Source organism: Rhinopithecus roxellana, chromosome 9, assembly GCF_007565055.1.
Source record: "Rhinopithecus roxellana isolate Shanxi Qingling chromosome 9, ASM756505v1, whole genome shotgun sequence".
In the NCBI taxonomy this organism is placed as follows: Eukaryota; Metazoa; Chordata; class Mammalia; order Primates; family Cercopithecidae; genus Rhinopithecus; species Rhinopithecus roxellana.
In genome coordinates, this window is record NC_044557.1 from 142,127,192 (window position 1) to 142,148,044 (window position 20,853).

Consider the following 20,853-nt stretch of genomic DNA (forward strand, 5'->3'; position numbering starts at 1 on the left):
GTGAAACCTCGTCTCTACTAAAAAATACAAATAATCTAGTCGGGCAAGGTGGCGGGCACCTGTAGTCCCAGCTACTCGGGAGGCTGAGGCAGGAGAATGGCGTGAACCTGGGAGGCAGAGCTTGGCAGTGAGCTGAGATCCGGCCACTGCACCCCAGCCTGGGCGACAGAGTGAGACTCCATCTCAAAAAAAAGAAAAAAGAAAAAGAATTCAGGTGTCATGATAAGAGCACAGGAGTTGGACAGACCTGGCTGAAAGCCTGGCTCTAAGCCCTTCTATTAATGCAACTTTCATCAAGTTACCCTTTGTTCCATGGTTGGCAAGTGTGATTACAAGTGATACCAGGGTTTGCTGAGGAGGTAATCTAGGTCAAGCATGTTATCAATCACAAGGCCAGGTAAATAAATGGGTAAGTAGGAGCTCTAATTAAGAATTAAGATGAGTGACTGAGGAGCTCCATGTGTGAAGGAATACAGGTAGGATTTAGCTTTCCATTCAAAATCAAACTCCCAAAAACCAGGCAGGGAAATGAGATATAGCACATGGTTTGGATTCAACCTGGACCTTTTTTTTTTTTTATAGTATTTCTAAAAGTAGTCTCATTAATGTCCAATGGCTACTAAGTTTTGTCCTCTCCAAATTAAAATAGCACTTAGTATTATCCAATGGGAACTACGGTCGGCATTTTGGATATCCTCCCAGTCATCTTTTGATATTCTAGATCTGTATCTAGTTATGCATAAGTACATGTATAAAGTGTTATATAACTAGGTTTATCCTGTACATCCTATTTTAAAACTGCTTTACCACTAAACAATTACTTCTTAAAATCTTAACACCTGTTATTTCTTGTAAACTGTGATTTACTCCTGAGAAATTGGTCTGAAATTAGCATCTCACCTCTTTATTATCAGGCATATCAAAGATGACTACATTAATAAAAAAACACAACAAGTTTACCTGACTTTATTTGTATAAGAGGTAGAAAATCTGAGTAAACTTTTTTTTTCATTAATCGAATCCTATTTTAATGTAAATCCTCTTATAATTCCTCTCGCTTTACTAAAGTAATCTTGGAATCACTAAAGTTTTGTGGAAGCACCTCCTATCTGGGGGAAAAACTACCTTTAAAGGCCTGCAAATTGGGTTGATAGTATCTGGTTAAGAGGTGGTATTAGTCATGTAAGAGTAAGATTGTGACCGTTTAGTCATATTTAATAACCCACTTACATAACCCTTGTTATTTAATTCAGATACGATGTTCAGCTTGTATTTCTCGATAATAACCCCCACCTTCAAACCAACACAGATGTACACACCCAATCAGCGTTCATGACTGCTGACTGGCACCCTTTCCAATGACTGTTTATTGAGTGTCAGGAACACAACTGTGATTATACAAAATGAAATGGACATATGGGCTTGCACAAATGGCATACATTTCACAGTTAATCATGAAGGTTAGAAAGGTTAACAAGTTCTATTAGTACTTTTCATAAATAGTTTGATTTCTGAAAAACAGAGTAACATAATTTTAGTAACTACTAACATTTCTTTCAAACGACATGTCAATCTGAAGAACAAACTAAAAACCTGTTTATTACATGAATGCTACTTATGAGAATTTAAAATAATGGGTTCACTTCCTATTTTCCACGTCTTTGTTTATTTACTAAATTCACAGAAACTGGGATGCGGTTTTTTAAGTTAGCAACTTCCTTAGGGTTACTGGGAGGTAGAGGAATTATGAAAAAGGGAAAACTTCAATTATTGTATAAAAGACTGCCTTGCATACTGATTACTTCTTGAACCCCTAAAAGTGCTATTTAGAGTCAAAGGCCCACTTTTTGCCCATTAAAAGTAACATACAGGTGAATGTCTGTCTCATCCCTCTAATCGTATGTAATAAAATTATACTGCTGTCACTAACAGCAAAGGTAATGGTATATTAATTTTAACAGTAGTTAGAACCGGAAGGAAAAGGCTGTTATACAGAAAAACATACAAATATGTAGGTGAAACTGAAAAACTGAAGAATGTGGAGTGTTTACTGTTCTGTTACTCACACAGATGTGCTGGATTCAATACCCACGCTGAATCTCCATTTATTCCACGGAGGTGGAGCTCACCATGGTTCGACTGCCCGCCAGATCCCCCAATGTCAAAGTGAAACAAAACTCAATGAATTCTAGATGATTGTTTTACTTCCCCTAAAGAAGTTATCTGTAAATAAGATAAAAATCTTACTGTAAATAAGATAAAAAATCAACTGATAGGGCAAAAAAAAAAAAAAAAGTCTGTCAATTGTCAACAGCTGCAGGAAGACAAGCTTGTGACTCAAAGAGAACCTGCCCCGAGTCTTAGTCTTTGGAGGGTCAGACAGCTGCAGTATTCGGTCACACGGAGGTGGTGTCTTCATGTTTCAGAGGCCGCGTTCTGTAGACCAGACGTGTGCTCACCAACCTATACAAGGGTCAGGGCAGTCCCGTATGTAAGTTTCAAATTGATCTTTGGTAACATCTATCAAGGTTGTGAACACGGTCAGCTGAAAGAAAAGTTATTTTTACTTTAAGGACGTTTTCAATTCAGAGATGTTCTGATACATATTAGCATTTCTATACTTGCAGAATTTGCTTTAGGAAGTTATTTAATATTAAATAATATAATGTTAATATATGCAACGCATGTTATATAATGTATATATTTATATTCATATAGTATAATGTAAAATTAGCTAATCATTATAGAGTCTTATCAAATAATTAAAGCAACCAACTTCAACAGGATCACTGTTTCAGTTAGTGAATATAAAAAGACTCAGGAAATGATCTCCAGCTCCTTACAGGAGCTTACTCCTGACAGCACATTGCTTCACCCCCAATGCCTTAACCTTCCTCGACGCACAGCTGGCAGTCCGGGAGGCCTCCGGGTGTCCTATGGAGTAAAAACCGTGGAGCTTTGGCTATCCCTATCCTTAAAGCATTTCCAATACAGTGGGGGAAACTGCAGGCACCCAGATTACAAGGCACACACCCAAACTCATGGTTCACACAAACTACAGTCACGAGATGGTGACTTGCTCAAAGATGCTGTAGGCAAAACGCCAAGTATGGCAGGGCCCATGAACTGAAGGCAGGCTTCTTGCGAGAGCCAGGATGACCTGGACGCTAAAGACAAGGAGAGATTTCTCCTGGCAAGGGTAAAGGTGGCATGTTTACGTTAGGGAGAGCTGTGGAAAAGGACCAAAAAAAAGAAGGAACAAATGGCATAATTAAGGGGGCATATTCAGAACATTCAGGGAACGACTGTTAGCAAGTGGTGGGATGATTAGGAAACTTTTAGCATTTTTTTTAAATCTATAGTGTAGGGAAAAGATAAACAGATGTAGTAAAGTTTAAGGGAAACCCTAACCCACCAAGACACAGAGCTCTGTCTGAAAATGGACTTCAGAATTTGCTTAGTTATATAGTGTGAGATTTTTAATAGATACCGATAAGAGTAAAATGCTAGACTTAATTAAGTTGCCATGTAAATAAAGCTATAAACAATACTCTGACCTATCTAGCCTCAGTGATCATTTTCTTTGTTGTATTCCAAAATACAGTTTTAGCCACACAAAAACATTTTTTAAAAAATCAGCCCTAAGGTGAACATAACTTCTGTGTTCAAACTGATCAAAGATAACAGAGAAAGATAAAACACCGGGCCAAATTCTTTCCCTTAAGGCAAATATACATACAATATTTAAAATACCTTGTTGAGGACAGGTTTTGTTGACAGGACATCATACATGGTTTCAAATGAGATATTCTAAAACACATACAAAAAGTTTTGTTCAGTAAGTTAAATACGAAGTCAACAGCCTTATCTACACACATGGGTCACCAGAAACCAAGACATTCTTTTTTTTTTTTTTGAGATGGAGTCTCACTCTGTCGCCCAGGCTGGAGTGCAGTGGTGCGATCTCGACTCACTGCAAACTCTGCCTCCTGGGTTCACGCCATTCTCCTGCCTCAGCCTCCCGAGTAGATGGGACTACAGGCGCCTGCCGCCACGCCCAGCTAATTTTTTTTGTATTTTTAGTAGACACGGGGTTTTACTGTGTTAGCCAGGATGGTCTCAATCTCCTGACCTCATGATCCACCCGCCTCGGCCTCCCAAAGTGATGGGATTACAGGCATGAGCCATTGCGCCCGGTCAAGACAGTCTTTAATCAACCTCCCCTCCATCCCCGCAGTAGACTTTCCGTGGGAGTCACTGTTAGAAACACAGGTAACAATTTTTATGGATTACTTTCCTCTCTCTCATTCCCCTTTTTAAATTCTTGCCTGTTTGTTATTCAACTTCAGAGTGGTATCCCGCACTAGAACCAGAAAGGGAAAGTACAGCACAATTTTGCTCTTTAAGTTAAAAAAAAAAAACACAAAAGGCTGGGTGCGGTGGCTCAAGCCTGTAATCCCAGCACTTTGGGAGGCCGAGACGGGCGGATCACAAGGTCAGGAGATCGAGACCATCCTGGCTAACACGGTGAAACCCCGCCTCTACTAAAAAAATACAAAAAACTAGCCGGGCGAGGTGGCGAGCGCCTATAGTCCCAGCTACTCGGGAGGCTGAGGCAGGAGAATGGCGTGAACCTGAAAGGCGGAGCTCACAGTGAGCTAAGATCCGGCCACTGCACTCCAGTTTGGGCGACAGAGCGAGACTCCGTCTCAAAAAAACAAACAAACAAACAAACAAAAAAAACCCCAAAAAATCAGTGGAGAGTGACCAGAGATACTATGAATAATAGGAGGTTTATAAATTACTTGAAGGCCAAAGAAAAATGGCAGAACCAAGAGAATCTTTCATGGCAACAGTTTCTTTCTAAAGATGACCCGCAAAGGTACCTCTTGGGTGGTGTGGTTCAGACACATCTTTGCAGGCGTTCTGCGATCATCAAGGAAGAAGGGATTTTTCCAACGGTCATAATTTGTTTGTACCACATACCATCTACCCTGCTTAGCATCGAGTCTAGATACAAAAAGAGAGATTCCCTCTTAGGCTACAGCCTTAAAACTCGAAGTATGTCAGTGTATGCTTTTGTTTCTACTTCTTTTGCTTTAACAAATCTACTTACTCATATACATCCAATGATTCCTTTCTGTCTCGTGTAATCACACAACCCTCCCCAGACTGGTTGCCTCCCAGGATAAAGTAGGCTGGGGCCAGTATCTTGGTCTTGGTCAATGTATTCTTGGCTTCTTCATAACTATATAGAAACAATGAAAAAAAAAAATGAAACTTTTTTTATTTCAGTAAATAACTTCATTTATTTTTAAATTTTACTTTTAAGTTCTGGGATACACGTGCTGAACATGCAGGTCTGTTACATAGGTATACATGTGCCATGGTGGTTTGCTGCACCCATCAACCCATCATTTAGGTTTCAAGCCCTACAAGCATTAGGTATTTGTCCTAATGCTCTCCCTCCCCTTTTACCCCACCCCCCGAAAGGCCCAGTGTATGATGTTCCCCTCCCTGTGTTCACATGTTCTCTTTGTTCAGCTCCCACTTATAAGTGAGAACATGCGGTGTCTGGTTTTCAGTTCCTGTGTTAGTTTGCTGAGGATGATGGTAGGAAACATTTTTAGATGACTTAGAATGGAAATGTTTAGCTCTGTAGAAACTAAAGGAAAACAAGTATCTAAGGAACGTATTCTTTATTTATTTTTATTTTTAGAGATGGGGGTCTCACTATGTTGCCAAGGCTAGTCTCGAACTCCTGGGTGCAAGCGATACTCTTGCCTTTGCCTCCCGAAGTGCTGGGATTACAGGCATGAGCCACCACGCCCAGCCGCAAAGTGATTTGTAAAAAAGGATGGTGAGCAATGACTCTGGGAAAAGCAATCCTGAGATGGTGAACACTGAGATGGGAAGTGGGAATCTTAGGAAGTCCCTCTAATCTGAAGGAGAAACAAAGTGGCCTCGAGAGATCATCTTCCACCCTTACTGTCCATGCCTTTCACTGAACAACAGAACAAAGGGAAATAATATTACAGTATATGGGACTTAAGAGAATAGAAAGTAAACCTTCTTGAAAATTAGGACTATTGAAAATTGAATTGGGTTATCAAAGAACACTACTAACATTAAATCTTATTCCCTGGGAATTATTAGAAACAGGATTGATGCCCATTTATTTGGACGCAGTGCAGGCTGAATGAAGGAAAGGTAGTTTTGCTATTGTAAGATTTCTATACCAAAGCAGGATAAAACTTACAGGCTAATATTTACTACATTTTGTACTTATTTATTTTGTTTTTTTGAGATAGAGTCTTACTCTGTCACCCAGGGTGAAGTGCAGTGGACGGATGCCAGTTCACTGCAGTCTCGACCTCCTTGGGCTCAGGTGATCCTCCCACCTCAGCCTCCTGAGTAGCTGGGACTACAGGCATGTGCCACCATGCCTGGCTAATTTCTGTATTTTTTGTAGAGACAGGATTTCGCCATGTTGCTCAGACTGGTCTCAAACCCCTGGGGTCAAGTGGTCTGCCAGTCTCAGCCTCACAAAGTGTTAGGATTACAGGCATAAGCCACTGTGTCTGGTCTGTACTACCATTTAAATGAAGATTTTACTGTACAATTGTTCTTTTGTGTGTGGGTGATTTTTTTTTCTGTACACCAAAAATATTCATAGGTGCCTTTCAGAATGTCAGTATCCCTAGTGCTAATTTTAAGTAATTCATTTCTTTACTGTAAAACACACAATATGCACAAAGAAAACATGAATAATTCCACGAGTGTCAGAGGTTCACCTAAGAAATTCTGCAATAGCTCCTCAAAGGATTGTTAAGCTGGAGCTTAACAAATATTTTTATTTGATAGTAAAGCAACGAAACACTTTACCTTGTGCTATTTTCCAGAACTGTTCTAGTGAGAAACCCTATCCACATGGCATCTTTCTTTCCCAAAATCCATTCTAGAATACCTGGAAGAGATCGAACATACTGTCAGGAACTGGAAGAGGTTAGACTATATCAGGAACCGGAAGAGGCTGGACTGTGTAACCAGTCAGCAACCGGAAGAGGCTGGACTATGTAACCAGTCAGGAACCAGAAGAGGCTGGACTATGTAACCGTCAGGAACTGGAAGAGGGTGGACTATGTAACCAGTCAGGAACCGGAAGAGGCTGGACTATATAACCAGTCAGGAAATGGAAGAGACTGGACTTTGTAACCAGTCAAGAACCGGAAGAGGGTGGACAATGTAACCAGTTGGGAACCAGAAGAGGTTAGACTTTGTAACCAGTTAGGAACCCGAAGAGGTTGGACTATGTAATCAGAAGGCACAGTCCAGTCATCCTCATAAAAAAGCTCTGAGATTCCCATTTCACTTGAGAATGCTCTACTTACCCAGATAACCACCATTTACACTGAAACGTTCATTCAGTGTAAGACTGAACAGTCCCTGAGAAAAAGACAAAGCAACGAAGTCAGAAACATCAACCATGCGCTTTAAGGCCCTGTCGCCGCTGTACATCAGAGTGGGATATAAAGGCCCAGCTTGGGTAATGGGGAAGGCATAAATAAATCAAAACCATGCAAGGCTTTTTAAAAAGTTCAAAGCATTTCTGATTCTAGTATGTGACATAAGTAGGTGGGGTATCACTGGCTACGTTTTTTGGACAGGAAACTGAAGGGCAGAGAATGAACGCCTGACTTGCCTAAGTGAGTGGCAGACCCAGGACCAGATCCTAGACTGTGACTCCCAGCCCTTGACACCCAGCCACATGCTCTTTATCCTAGAACAGGCTCAGAAACCTCCATTTCCTTTCTACTCGTCTCTACCACGGGATCTCATACCTATGAAGTGACAAGAAGTACAAGGGGATGAAATGGGGCTTCATATTCCCTTTAGGTCCTCATATTCTTAGATTTCACCTTTTACATAACAGTAATAGGACAAAAAGCTACCTGTATAATTATGTAACAACAGAGTCCTTACTGGTTTGAATCCTGTTAACATGCCCACATAGCCAGCAAAGCTTGAAGCCTTGAAGACAGTTTTGTTGTTTCTTTGAAAGTCCAAATTCACCGTTAAAGGTTTTAGTTCCTCAGTTATGACCCAGGTATCATTGTTTATGTTCCACCTACAAAAGACAAGTTTCAGTGACATTTAAGAAACACAGTGAAAATAATGATGAACATTGATGATGAGGGCCAGACACTACACTGGGAGCTTTATCTACCGAGTCACCATGATCAATCCTAACAAGACCTTTACAATATGGTACCTTTATTCTGTTTTCCAAATGATAAAACTGAGGTTCAGAGAAGTCGGGTAACTCTCCCAGTATCACACAGCTTATAAATAGTGAGCCTCAGATTCAAACACAGAATGCTAATTACAGCACTCTTATTTTGTCAGAAAGGTCAAGATGGACACATATAATAGAAGAGTGTACCCCTCTTTTCTCAACACTCAGTAATCCATTTATCTTCACTTATGATCACATTTTGGGTGTGACTTGAAACTTACTTTTCATCAGTGTAATACAACCTACTCTTCTTATAGAATTAAACAGTTCCTGTGGTTTTTTTTTTTTTTTTTTTTTAGGTGAAGTCTGGCTCTGTAACCCAAGCTGGAGCTCAGTGGCACGATCTTGGCTTACTGGAACCTCTGCCTCACAGGTTTAAGCAATTCTCTGCCTCGGCCTCCCGAGTAGCTGGGATTACAGGTGGCCCCCACCATGCCTGGCTAATTTTTGTATTTTTAGTAGAGATGAGATTTCACCATCTTGGCCAGGCTGGTCTTAAACTCCTGATCTCGTGATCCACTGGCCTCAGTCTCCCAAAGTGCTGGGATTACAGGTGTGAGCCACCATGCCCGACCCTGTGTTCTTTACTTACCCAAGAAATACTCCAAAATCCATGTTTCTCCCATGTATTAGATGACCTATTTGAAGGTAGACAGAGAGACGTGTAATAGCAGTTAAGATGCTAAATCAAAGCTGGACAATTAATTTTGATTAATTAAATTTTTGAGACAGAGTCTCGTTCTGTTGCCCAGACTGGAGTGCAGTGGTGCGATCTCAGCTCACTGCAACCTTTGCCTCCCAGGTTCAAGCAATTCTTGTGCCTCAGCCTTCCACGTAGTTGGGATTACAGACACATGTCACCATACCCGGCTAGTTTTTTTTTTTTTTTTTTTTTTTTTTTTTTTTTGAGGCGGAGTCTCGCTCTGTCGCCCGGACTGGAGTGCAGTGGCCCGATCTCAGCTCACTGCAAGCTCCGCCTCCCGGGTTTTGCGTTTTTTTTTTTTTTTTTTTTTTTTTTAGTAGAGATGGGGTTTCACCATGTTGGCCACACTGGTCTCAAACTCCTGACCTCAGATGATCCACCTGCCTTGGCATCCCAAAGTGCTAGGATCACAGGTGTAAGCCACCGTGTCTGGCCTCTAATTTTGATTAATTTATATTCACAACTGTTTCTTCAAACAATGAGAAGTAACAAACATCCTAATATCCTAAGCCTTCACTAGATGGGACTGTTGTCACTGTCAATCTGCCAGACAACCCCACAAAATCTGAAAGCACAGGTTTCAGGTAAGATAAGAATATGGGAAAAGGAATCAATGGTCATATTTTGTTTCACTATCACATGGTTCTACCAGGACACAGAAATCTGAGCCTCAATTACTGGGATTCATCCAATGTTTCCCTTCAGGCATCATCCCCTAGAGCAGGACACCTCAAGGGTGAGGTACAGGCAAATGTATACCCAGAGTATAGGTCGAAGATCAGGGTGAGTTAGCGAAGTTGTCCTGTGCTTTGTACTCTGGAGACCCACTAGGAAAAATACGAGAAAGGGAGGCTGGTACACACTGGGTCGCCTGGCTGGGAAAGGATGACAGAATGTGTGTTCTGGGCCTCAGGAAAAGGACAGATGTCATGACATACATGAAGATAAGGAAGTACCTCCTGCGAGCACTTCTATTAAATCATGTAGATGGGTGTAAGTAGACTATGAGGAAAAGAACAATGTTTCTAGCCTTGAAACATTTCTTCCAGGTTTTTGGCATGTTTGAATTCAACTTTAATAGGCAGTATAGTAGTCTTAAAATAAGGAGAATTTTCAGTACACTCATAAAAATTTACCAAGAAATAAAAAGCTCTATGCAACACACACAGAATTTATGTAGCAAGCCCAAAGTTTAGAAGTTCTAATTCCGTTTATTTAGAAGATTCTTCTTTACATAGTGCTTCATACTGCCCACCCTCCCTCAGTGCACAATTACCTTTTCTGTCTTCTGCTACTATTGAAGTACAAATGGTAAAAAATTCGTAAAAAATATTGTACGAAATAATCTCTCCTATGAAAAAAAAAGGAAAATTTTGTATTAATATACAGAACCATGACGATGGGAGAAAAATTTGTTTTAAGAAAAAGTTTAAGTATTTTCAATGTGTGAGTGTGTGTTTTGGCCAGTGGGGCTGTGCCAGAACGGCCGGCTGGACGGTGGTTTTCTTCCCCAGCCTGGACTTTCTAGACTCAAGATGAAACAAGTCACCCAGGAGGCAGCCTTTGGACCAGCTGAACATCTGGGCAAGTTGCAACTGTTCTCCAACATCATGTCAAAAATGTTTCTCAACATGCTTCATTTCGATTTTTCTTTTGGGAGCGTAAATATGATCATTTAATACAACTGGCTCTTGACTGTTTGCTTGAAATGTATTTTGCCCAGATTTTTCAACTGTGACTAAAATTTTTAAGGTGAAAAAGGAGATTCAAGAACTATTAATCACTAACTATTAATAAAATTAGTACAGAGCTGCCAAGACACCCCATTCTAGGGCATTTTATTTTTTGAATACTTTCCCAAAATGTGTAAAACTGCTGTTTAGCATTTAATTCAAAGATAGGTAATACATTTCATTTCTGTCCTATTTAACATTAACATGTTAAGCTCAATATTTTTTTCACCCAAATCCAATGCTTACTTTATTTCAATTAAATTTCTAATTTGGTGAAATTCTACTTATTTTATTATAAATTTATAATAATTTATAATAATTATATAAATTTACACCACTTATACATCATGTTATTCTTCTTAATCCATGAGGTATTTATAATATTTGGTATTGATTTGCTAGAGTTCTTTACATAATAAAGGAATTAGACTTGCTTTTCATAAAGGCAGCTAGCAGCTATTTCCAGTATGTTGACTATCTTTTAAATCATTTTTTTAAAGAAGCAACACACAAAACTGGCCACTGATTTTCACAAATTCTCAATCATCTCTCTTATAAAATGAAGGTACTATTGGCTATTTAAAATAACGACACTACTGCTTTGGTAGCTTAAAGATAAAACTTTCGGGGTCGTGGGGAAAATCTTTTTCGTTACATGCCATAAAGCTTAAACTGAAATTTTAAAAATAGCTTCCCAAACCATCCATATCTAAGAATAATTTTAATGAATGACATGCAAGGCCTTCTCCCTGAAAATAAGATACTGCTCAGAGAAATCAATAACCTAAATAAATGTTGAGAAAAACAAAGTTGGAAGAATTATACTACCTAATTTTAAGACTTACTATAAAGCTTTAGTAACTGAGGTAGAATAGCATTGATACAAGGGAAGACAAATAGGTAAATGAAACTTAACAGTAATTCTCCAAACAAAACAACATATATATAATCACCTGTTTGTATATACATATACACATGTGTGTGTGTCTGTGTGTGTATATATATATGGATTGTACATTTATATCAAAGACACCACTGCAATTTGCTGAGGAAAGGACAGCCTTCTGAATTAACAGTGTTTAACTAACTGGATATACCATATGAGAAAATCCTGAACCTTGACCCTTAAGTCATATAGCATATACAAAAATAATTCAAAATACATCATAGGCCTAAATGTCAAAAGTAAACATTAAATATCTAGAAGAAAATACATAAGCATATATATGACTTTGGACTAGGCCAAGATTTCTTAAATGGATACAAAAGGCACTACTCATAAAAGAGAAGACTGAGGTATTAGACTTCACTAAAATTAAAAATGTCTGTTCATCAAAAGACACCCTAAGAGAATAAAAATGAAAGTCACAGACTGGGAGCACATATTCAGAATCCATACATCTGACAAAGGGCTTATATTCAAAGTATGTAAAGAATTCCTTCAATCTAATTTTTAAAAGGGCAAAAGACCTTAACAAGCCCTTCTCCAAAAGAAACAAAGAAACCAAAAAAAAAAAAAAAAAAAAAGTCAATAAAGTGTTAAATCTCATTAGACATCGAGGAAATGCAAATTAAAACTAAAATGGGATATTGTGACACTCAACAAAAAGGCTCAAGTAAAGATTGACACTATCAAAGAAAAAAAGGAAAAAGAAAAGACTGATACTCTTGAGAGGAGAATTATCAAGTGGAGAAAACTGAATCAATCACACTCTGCTGATTGTCAACTGCTGGAATCACTGTGGAAAACTGTTTGGCAGAATCTACAAGGCTAAACATCCAATTACTCTATAACCCAACGGTTCACTTCCTAGGTATATATCCAGAAAAATGAGCACACAGACCCCAACAATGTACTAAAATATTTATAACTCATCTATTCTTAATATCGCAAATCTGAAAACAACTCAAATACCCTGTTCATGGAGTGGCACACTACCCATAATGAAAGCAGAAGAGTCACACCCCAGAGTTCCTATCATTCAGTTCTACTTATATAAAGTTCACGAAGAGGCAAAACTAATCTACAGTGGCATCCGAATAGTGGTTACTGGAGGAGGCAGTATTTTCTGCAAAGGGGCATGGTGGAGTACTATGGAGTGCTGGGCTCTTCCGTATCTTGATCTGAGTCATGGCTACGTGCACGTATCCATTTCTGAAGCTTCACTGAGCTGTATACGTAAGACCTGTGCACTTGGCTGTATATCACACCTCAATGGAAATTTGTAAAAGAGTTTAATTACTTTTTTTTTTAAAAGCTTCTAAGTGAACTTTACCTAAAGGTATATCAGTAACAGCGGCGATACCCTTCATTTCCTCTTCAAAAGGGCCAGGAAAGTTGCCAAGGAGGCCAGGCTGGAAAACAAATATATTAATAAAAGCATTTAACCTAAAAAACATACTTTGAAATCTAGTTCTTTGACGTATAATTTGTTCTAGATACTGCTATCACAATAAGTGATAGGAGTTATTTTTTAAAGCATTTTTACATCATGTAGTTATAAAAAGAATCTGGCCGGGCACGGTGGCTCAAGCCTGTAATCCCAGCACTTTGGGAGGCCGAGACGGGCGGATCACGAGGTCAGGAGTTCGAGACCATCCTGGCTAACACGGTGAAACCCTGTCTCTACTAAAAAATACAAAAAAAGCTAGCTGGGCGAGGTGGCTGGCGCCTGTAGTCCCAGCTACTCGGGAGGCTGAGGCAGGAGAATGGCGTAAACCCGGGAGGCGGAGCTTGCCGTGAGCTGAGATCCGGCCACTGCACTCCAGCCTGGGCGACAGAGCGAGACTCCGTCTCAAAAAAAAAAAAAAAAAAAAGATTCTATATAATACTCAATATTGGGCCCCTATACATAGACCAGATTCTCAGATTGTTTTTCCTGCCTTATTTTTCCATCATTCTCCAGAGAAGGCAGGAACGAGAGTAACTCCACCTGGATGACCTAATTTGACCCACACCACAAAAACATCATAACAAGCACTCCTTGTCTTTCTGCATGAATTCACCCTCTAGCCATTGGCATATACCCTTCTTACCATTTCCTTCCCACACGCACGGAGATAAACCTGAACTAGTCTATCCATAGCCTTGTGTCATAGTTAATGGCTGATCTTTGGCTAACATGAAGTAACTGCATTCTCTTAGCAAACTATAGACTTTAAGCAAATTCAGTGGTGGACATCATATATTTATTCTCAATGGCAACTACTAACATCTAGATCACAACTTAAGTTCACAGCCTCTTGCTGAGATAGTGTTTAAAATTCACGAATCTCATTTTTTTAACCAGCTTGGTAATTATATGCAATGTCACCTAAACGTATTACTTTTTTTCCCTAGGAACTCAAAGCACTGCCCAAGTGGAATGTTCCAGCCATTTAACAAACAAATGTGACTTAATGGGTATTTATTAAACACTTATTACATCCAAGCACTATGCTTTATACACAGTATGTCATTTAATCCTTACAACCACCATATGAAATACGTATTAGTAAGTATTATTCTCCCTGATGAGAAAACTGAGGTTTCATAGATTAAGGAACTTTCCCTAGGACACACAGCTATTATGTGACTGATCCAGCCTTAAAACCCAGTATTGCCCGATTCCAAGGCGTGGCACAAAAACACTCTGCAATGCTGCCCTCCCTGATAACATTCAGAGTAGAGGGGAGATTAAGGCATATGGGGTACGTGGGGACCTCATCCTCTTTCGCTCCTGCCAGCATTTTTTGTTTTGAGGAAGTCTGGTAAGTATGAACATAAAGGATAGCCTGAAACAAAAGCTCTAACAGCATGAACATGAGGGATAATGGGTTTGGTGCTTGGCAGGTACAAGTGTCAGAGGGAGGATGTGCCCAGAGCACTCGGCCGCTAGGGCAATGATTCTCGACCATGGGAGATTCGGAAATATCTAAGGACATTTTTTGGTTGTCACAACTGAGGGGGTGTTACCAGCATCCCTGGGTAAGGGCCAGGGATGCTGCTAAACATCCTGCAATGCACAGGACAGCCCCATGACAAAGAGATACCCACCCCAGACTGGGCATCCTGAAATGTAGAGGACAGCCCTGCAACAAAGAGATACCCACCCCAGGCCGGGCATCCTGAAATGTATAGGACAGCCCCATGACAAAGAAATATCCAACCCAGGCCGGGCATGGCAGTTCACACCTATGATCCCAACACTTTGGGAGAACACTTTGGAAGGTCGAGGCGGGAGGATCGCTTGAGCCCAGGAGTTGGGAGACCAGCCTGGGTGACAGAGCAAGCCTCCATCTCTACTAAAAATTCAGAAAATTAGCTGGGTGTGGTGGCATGTGACTGTAGTCCCAGCTACTCAGGAGGCTGAGGCAGGAGGATCCCGTGAGTCTGGGAGATCAAGGCAGCTGTGAGCTATGATCACGTCACTGCACTCCAGCTTGGGCTACAGAGTGAGATGAGTGAGGTCTCAAAACAAACAAACAAACAAAAAAGCTGCCCAACCCCGAATGTCATGAGTGCCCAAAATCTGCCATCAAGTACAATGAGGGTCCCTTTAACAGTTCTAGGGGCCAGGCCCTAGGTGTTTCATTGGTTCTGCGTAAGCAAAAACGGGGCTGAGAAATGGAGTGAGAAATGGGAGTCTTCCTGCATGAAAGGATGAAAATGAAACAGTTTGGTGATTGCACAGGAACACTCAACCCAAATGAGTTTCGGGGTCAGAGCTACTGAGGAACTCTACAGAATACGGGGCCAGGCTGAGTATGTCATTTGGTCATAATTTGGTCGTATCTAGAAAAAAAAATCTCTGAATGTCCCTGAGATACCTAAGAAAAAAAACCAAGTCTTCACTAGTGAACTCACTCATAAAGGGAAGGAAACAGCACACTCCCAGATGAAGTATGTTTGTCTGCCCGGTGTCGTAATGTAGCCCCATCCTTTTACGAAACCATAATTTGCTATCCTGTTACCCTAATATGACCAGTCCCCCAAATTTAAGTCCCTCTGAAGTTCTGACAGTGAGCTAGATTCACGCAGATCTGTCCAAGTCCCTGCGAACAGGTTGCTGAATTATGCCCTTAAATAAATACCAGAGCATTTTCTGATTTTTGTGTGTAATGCGTGTGTGCTTAACATTTATTGTGAGAAATAATATTTCTTACCAATTTTTCATCCACTATCTGCATAATTTTTCCACTTGGGACGAATGTATTTACCATATTCTTCAGAGAATTCACTATAACTTTTAGCTGAAAAATAAATAAAATGCTTACTAAAAGATATAATGAAATGCTGTCAAGATTACCTTTTGGCTTACCCATATGTAGCTGAAAGAGAGTGCTATTTGACAATTTATATATATATATAAAAAAAATAAATATATAAAATATGTATATAAATATAGATATAAATATATATAAAAGATATATATATGTATTTTTTAAACAGAGTCTCACTCTGTCACCCAGGCTGGAGTGCAGTAGCACCATCTCAGCTCACTGCAATCTCTGCCTCCCGAGTTCAAGGGATTCTTCTGCTTCACCCTCCCAAGTAGCTGGGATTACAAGCGTGCATCACCATGCCCAGTTAATTTTTGTTCGTTTGTTTGTTTTTTAAGACAGAGTTTCACTCTTGCCACCCAGGCTGGAGTGCAATGGCATGATCTCGGCTCACCGCAACCTCCGCCTCCCGGGTTCAAATGATTCTCTTGCCTCAGCCTCCCAAGTAGCTGGGACTACAGGCGTATGCCACCACGCCTGGCTAATTTTTGTAATTTTAGTAGAGACGGGGTTTTACCATCTTGGCTAGGCTGGTCTCGAACTCCTGACCTTGTGATCCACCCGCCTCAGCCTCCCAAAGTGCTGGGATTACAGGTGGGAGCCACCACACCCGGCCTAATTTTTGTATTTTTAATAGAGATGGGGTTTCACCATGTTGGACAGGCTGGTCTTGAACTTCTGACCTCAGGTGATCTGCCTTCCTCAGCCTCCCAAAGTACTGGGATTGATTACAGGCATGAGCCACTGTGCCTGGCCTCAATTAATATATTAATACAGTAAGTCTAATTTTATCTTTAAAGTGAATTTGAATCTTAATGATTTACATGAAAGGAGATAACATAAAGGGAAAGAAACAAAGGTAAAGTTTACAAAAAAGAACAAAGCCTACAGAGGAATGACCTCTTTTCCTCTACTGTCATTTATTGTATATGGCAGAAAGGTATCAAAAGCACAATTTCAAACCATTCTGTGGGTAATTTCATGAAGTGTTCTTTTAAAAATACAATAATATTTAATAAAGTTAGAAATAAAAGATTTAACACTAAATCTTCACAGTCCTTGGGGGAAAATAAATAAATAAAATAAAAAATATGGCCAGGCATGGTGGCTCATGCCTATAATCCCAGCACTTTGGCAGGCCAAGGCGGGAGGATCACTTGAGGTCAGGAGTTCGAGATCAGCTTGGACAACATGGCAAAATCTTGTCTCTACTAAAAATACAAAAATTAATCGGCATGGTGGCAGGTGCCTGTAATTCGAGCTACTCGGGAAACTGAGGCAGGGGACTTGCTTGAACCCAAGAGGCGGAGGTTGCGGTGAGCTGAGATCGTGCCACTGCACTCCAGTCTGGGTGACAGAGTGAGACTCTGTCTCAAATAAATAAATAAATAAATAATAATAAAGAAGTAAAATAAAAAATAAATAAAAGATTTAAGCATCAGAGCATACCATTGGTGCCTTGTCAACCATCAATTCATGCCATCTTTTGTAGGGTGGTAAATCAAGATTTATGGTGTACCATGGAGCTGGACCTCTGTACCTGTAATGAGAGGTGTATCATCTTGAAATGATCAAAGGGTTTTTTGTGAGGGTTAGATAACATCTATAAGGATATATAAGAGGCACAGTCTTAACGACAGTGTCTAATTTGGTTACCCAAACCAAAATTTGGAAAGAAAGTTCATTCTCTACCTAGTGCTTCTAGGTTGAGAACACAATCATAAGTGGTCACAGAAATCTTGGAATAGAATGATCTAGTAGGGAAGGTTCATGTGAATTGGTTTTCTATGAAAAAATCAACTATGGCTTAAGAGCTCTAACCTGATTATCACTGATGGGAAATACCTACCATTTTTTTTCTCCTAAATATCTGCAAAGATTTAGTCTAGGCTCTAGACAATTCTCCAATTGGTTTCCAGTTTCAGAATTCTCTCAGTGAGTGTAACACTATTGCCAAACCATTGTCTCCAGTGTTGACTTCAGGAAGATCATCACCTTCTAAGCCCCAGAGTAGCAACATGTATTATCTTCCCATGACCAGCTTCGAGAACCTTCATGATTCTGTCAGCCATCCTCATCTTCCCTACTATATACCTCTTCTCTTCTGATTTTTCTGTACGAAGTCCAAGCCCGAGCCATATTCTGTCATATCCTTTCTCCAGCTTCCTACTCTTTAACTTACATGCAGCAATTTCTGAGGATATAGCAACATCCACTCACTTATCAAGGGAGCTGGGCCATATCTCTGGTAGATGAATTCTATAACTATTTTTGTTGCTATAGGAATATTATTTTCTGGCCCTTGTTACTAAACTGAAATAGCTTTTAAGGGTGTGCCATTTCGTGGTTTATCAGTATAAACCTATGCCTAAAAATAACCATCATCTGTTCCACTGATCTGCTCCTGAGACTGGTAGGGTGACTCTGGTATGTGCCACAATGACACCAGTCACCTAAATAGAAAGGTTATCTAGATTTATGTCCATAGCTGCAGATGGGTTGTTACCTAAGTCATGAACTGTGGTTCTATTTATATTTCCACTGTCATAAATAATTACTTCGTTCTCTAAATAATGCTGTGTAACTGGGGGCCCTGGTACATGTATGAGGTTTTATGCAACTGTTAACTAGCAGACATTCAGGTTGTGATTTAGACAAAAGAAAAGCATACTCAATTTTGGAAACGTACATTTAAACAAAATCACAGTGAATGAATTTTCTTCTTCTCAAAGCATTTTCAAGTTCCCCATTGTCTAGGAGCTGATATCTACATGAAATACTACAATACTTATATTCCAGAAAAAAGCTTTTCATCACAACAAATTAATTCCATTTCTGATGGACCATAATTTCGCATGTAAAATTTTGTCCCACAATTCAGTAATTACTGTTCCCCATATTACAGGCAGGTGTTACCAGCCTTCCCTCTCCCTTCAAGTGTGCACTTAGATTTCTATGTTTAGTAGCACAGATAACTCAGCGGCCTGTTGGAGCAATGCATGTCGTCCCTATGAACTCCAATCAGCTGCTCCTCACCGCATAACACACAACCAATCCCAAATCATGCCTCTATATCTGCCATAAAGTCCCGATCCTTTTTCAGCCTAGAGTCTTGGGTAGGCTCATGGATCTCAGAGAGGCGATGAAGAGGGGATGAACGCAACACAACCGACAGACAATGAAGGGATTACAATGAAGCGGGGATAAGACCCCACAGACCTCTCTACCATCAAAGCAGCGCTAAGTAGAATTTGAGAGAACTGGTTAATCTAATAAACAAAATTATTTTAATAGCTAAAGCTTAGTCATAATCGCACATTTTACCTCTCGTTAAACAGTTTTCTAAAACATTTCAGTATTTAACTTGTGCGCCTCAATTTCCCCATAAGAATAAAAGAGTATCCACCTTATAACAGCAGCGAAGACACTACATGAAAAATGCAAAAAAAAAAAAAAAAAACAAATCAAAACAAAAAACACTTAGCAGCACTGGTATTCAATCAACGGGAGTTATCACAGTGTATTTTCCTACTTCACTGCAAACAAGAAACATCATTTCATCATTTTCGAGACTTAGTGTTTGCAATGTCCATGCGATTCATAACATCAGCAACATCGCCTGAGCCCACATGGCTACCCGGGTCGCATGGAAACTAGTCCAAGTGACACAACACACACATTTACAAATAAGAAAGCAGGTGCTAGCCACCCAGTGAGCAGTGGGAAAGAAATGCTGAATGCGATTCAGATGGATTCAGGGGTGATCTGGCTATCAGTTCCTTTATCTCCAGCATTGGTTTGACTAGCCATGCTGGCCAAACAGGTTATCTTTTTCTTTCCTCATATTTGCCCATGGATGCTGCTCAAATCTATGCACTTAATTGAAAAGGATGATCTCACAGGACAGGACGACTGTTTGTCATTCAGAGGTATATAAATACCACACTTATCTCCTAGATCTCAAGATCCATTGATAAGAGTTCAGAGAGGAGAAGGGTGAGAGCAAAGCTGAGGCTTTTTGTGTAGGAAAGCAGGCTGGGGTGGTAAAAAGTAACCTAGTAGAGAAATGAAGGCAAGGAAAGAAACACACGTTATGTCTACGTATACATGTGTATGTGTTCGGGGTATATATGTATGTACATGTGTAGGTACGTATGTGCGTATGTAGACACACACTCACACACACATGGCAATAAGGAATCAGTAAAATGCCCAATCAACAAAGGTTTATGGTTTCCAATTACAGGGCATTCAATTTACAGACACATGTAAAGTGCACCTAAAAGAGAGTAGAAACGGCCTTAAACGTGGAAGGCACCTCATTAAATGTTCAATGAATTGGGCCAGTGAGACCAGCTGAGAGACACAATCAATCGGTAAGGCAGACATGTCACTGAAGGCCAGAAGGATGCCAGTGATGACAGAAAGGAAGACTTTCAGAGAGCAGGCCATTGAAGAAAGAGCTGGAATGAACACGGGCCCCGAACACCATCCAAACGGGTTACCTCTAAATTACTTCCTGCCAAATACTGGCCTCTTTCTACATAAAGGCGAGTAAGTCAAAATAATTTAGTTTATTACAGTTTCACGCCATCCGGGACAGAGGCTATTTAGAATACATTCTTTAGACAATAGCAGTACAACATACATAATTTGGAATGTTGCAGAAACCGAGAATGTCATCTTGATATCACCTGACAGAGTTTTACTGTTTTCCCCTACAACCAGCAGGCTACTTTCAGCGAGAGGGCAGTGTAGGAGAGTAAGATCACCATCCCCTATACCAGTTCCTTCTTTTCTCTGTTCTGTACCCTCTGGGTCTGCAAGCTATTATTATGGCTTTCTCACAGGCCCATTTA

The 20,853-nt window shown here is 40.1% G+C and overlaps 1 protein-coding gene across 1 annotated transcript in view; it reads right to left on the reverse strand.

The window, feature by feature from the left end:
* Positions 1–1,344: 1,344 nt before the first annotated feature.
* The window catches only part of ASAH1 (N-acylsphingosine amidohydrolase 1), a 29,519-nt gene continuing 10,010 nt past the window's right edge, over positions 1,345–20,853 (reverse strand). Inside the window, exons 3-14 of the mRNA XM_010354623.2 lie at positions 17,444–17,534; positions 15,878–15,964; positions 13,009–13,087; positions 10,276–10,350; positions 8,889–8,934; positions 7,984–8,128; positions 7,392–7,446; positions 6,886–6,967; positions 5,117–5,248; positions 4,887–5,010; positions 3,754–3,810; positions 1,345–2,545 (exon numbers count right to left, since the gene is read on the reverse strand). Coding sequence (XP_010352925.2) covers positions 2,456–2,545; positions 3,754–3,810; positions 4,887–5,010; positions 5,117–5,248; positions 6,886–6,967; positions 7,392–7,446; positions 7,984–8,128; positions 8,889–8,934; positions 10,276–10,350; positions 13,009–13,087; positions 15,878–15,964; positions 17,444–17,534 — 1,063 coding nt within the window. The 3' untranslated portion in view covers positions 1,345–2,455. The remainder of the gene's footprint in view (positions 2,546–3,753; positions 3,811–4,886; positions 5,011–5,116; positions 5,249–6,885; positions 6,968–7,391; positions 7,447–7,983; positions 8,129–8,888; positions 8,935–10,275; positions 10,351–13,008; positions 13,088–15,877; positions 15,965–17,443; positions 17,535–20,853) is intronic.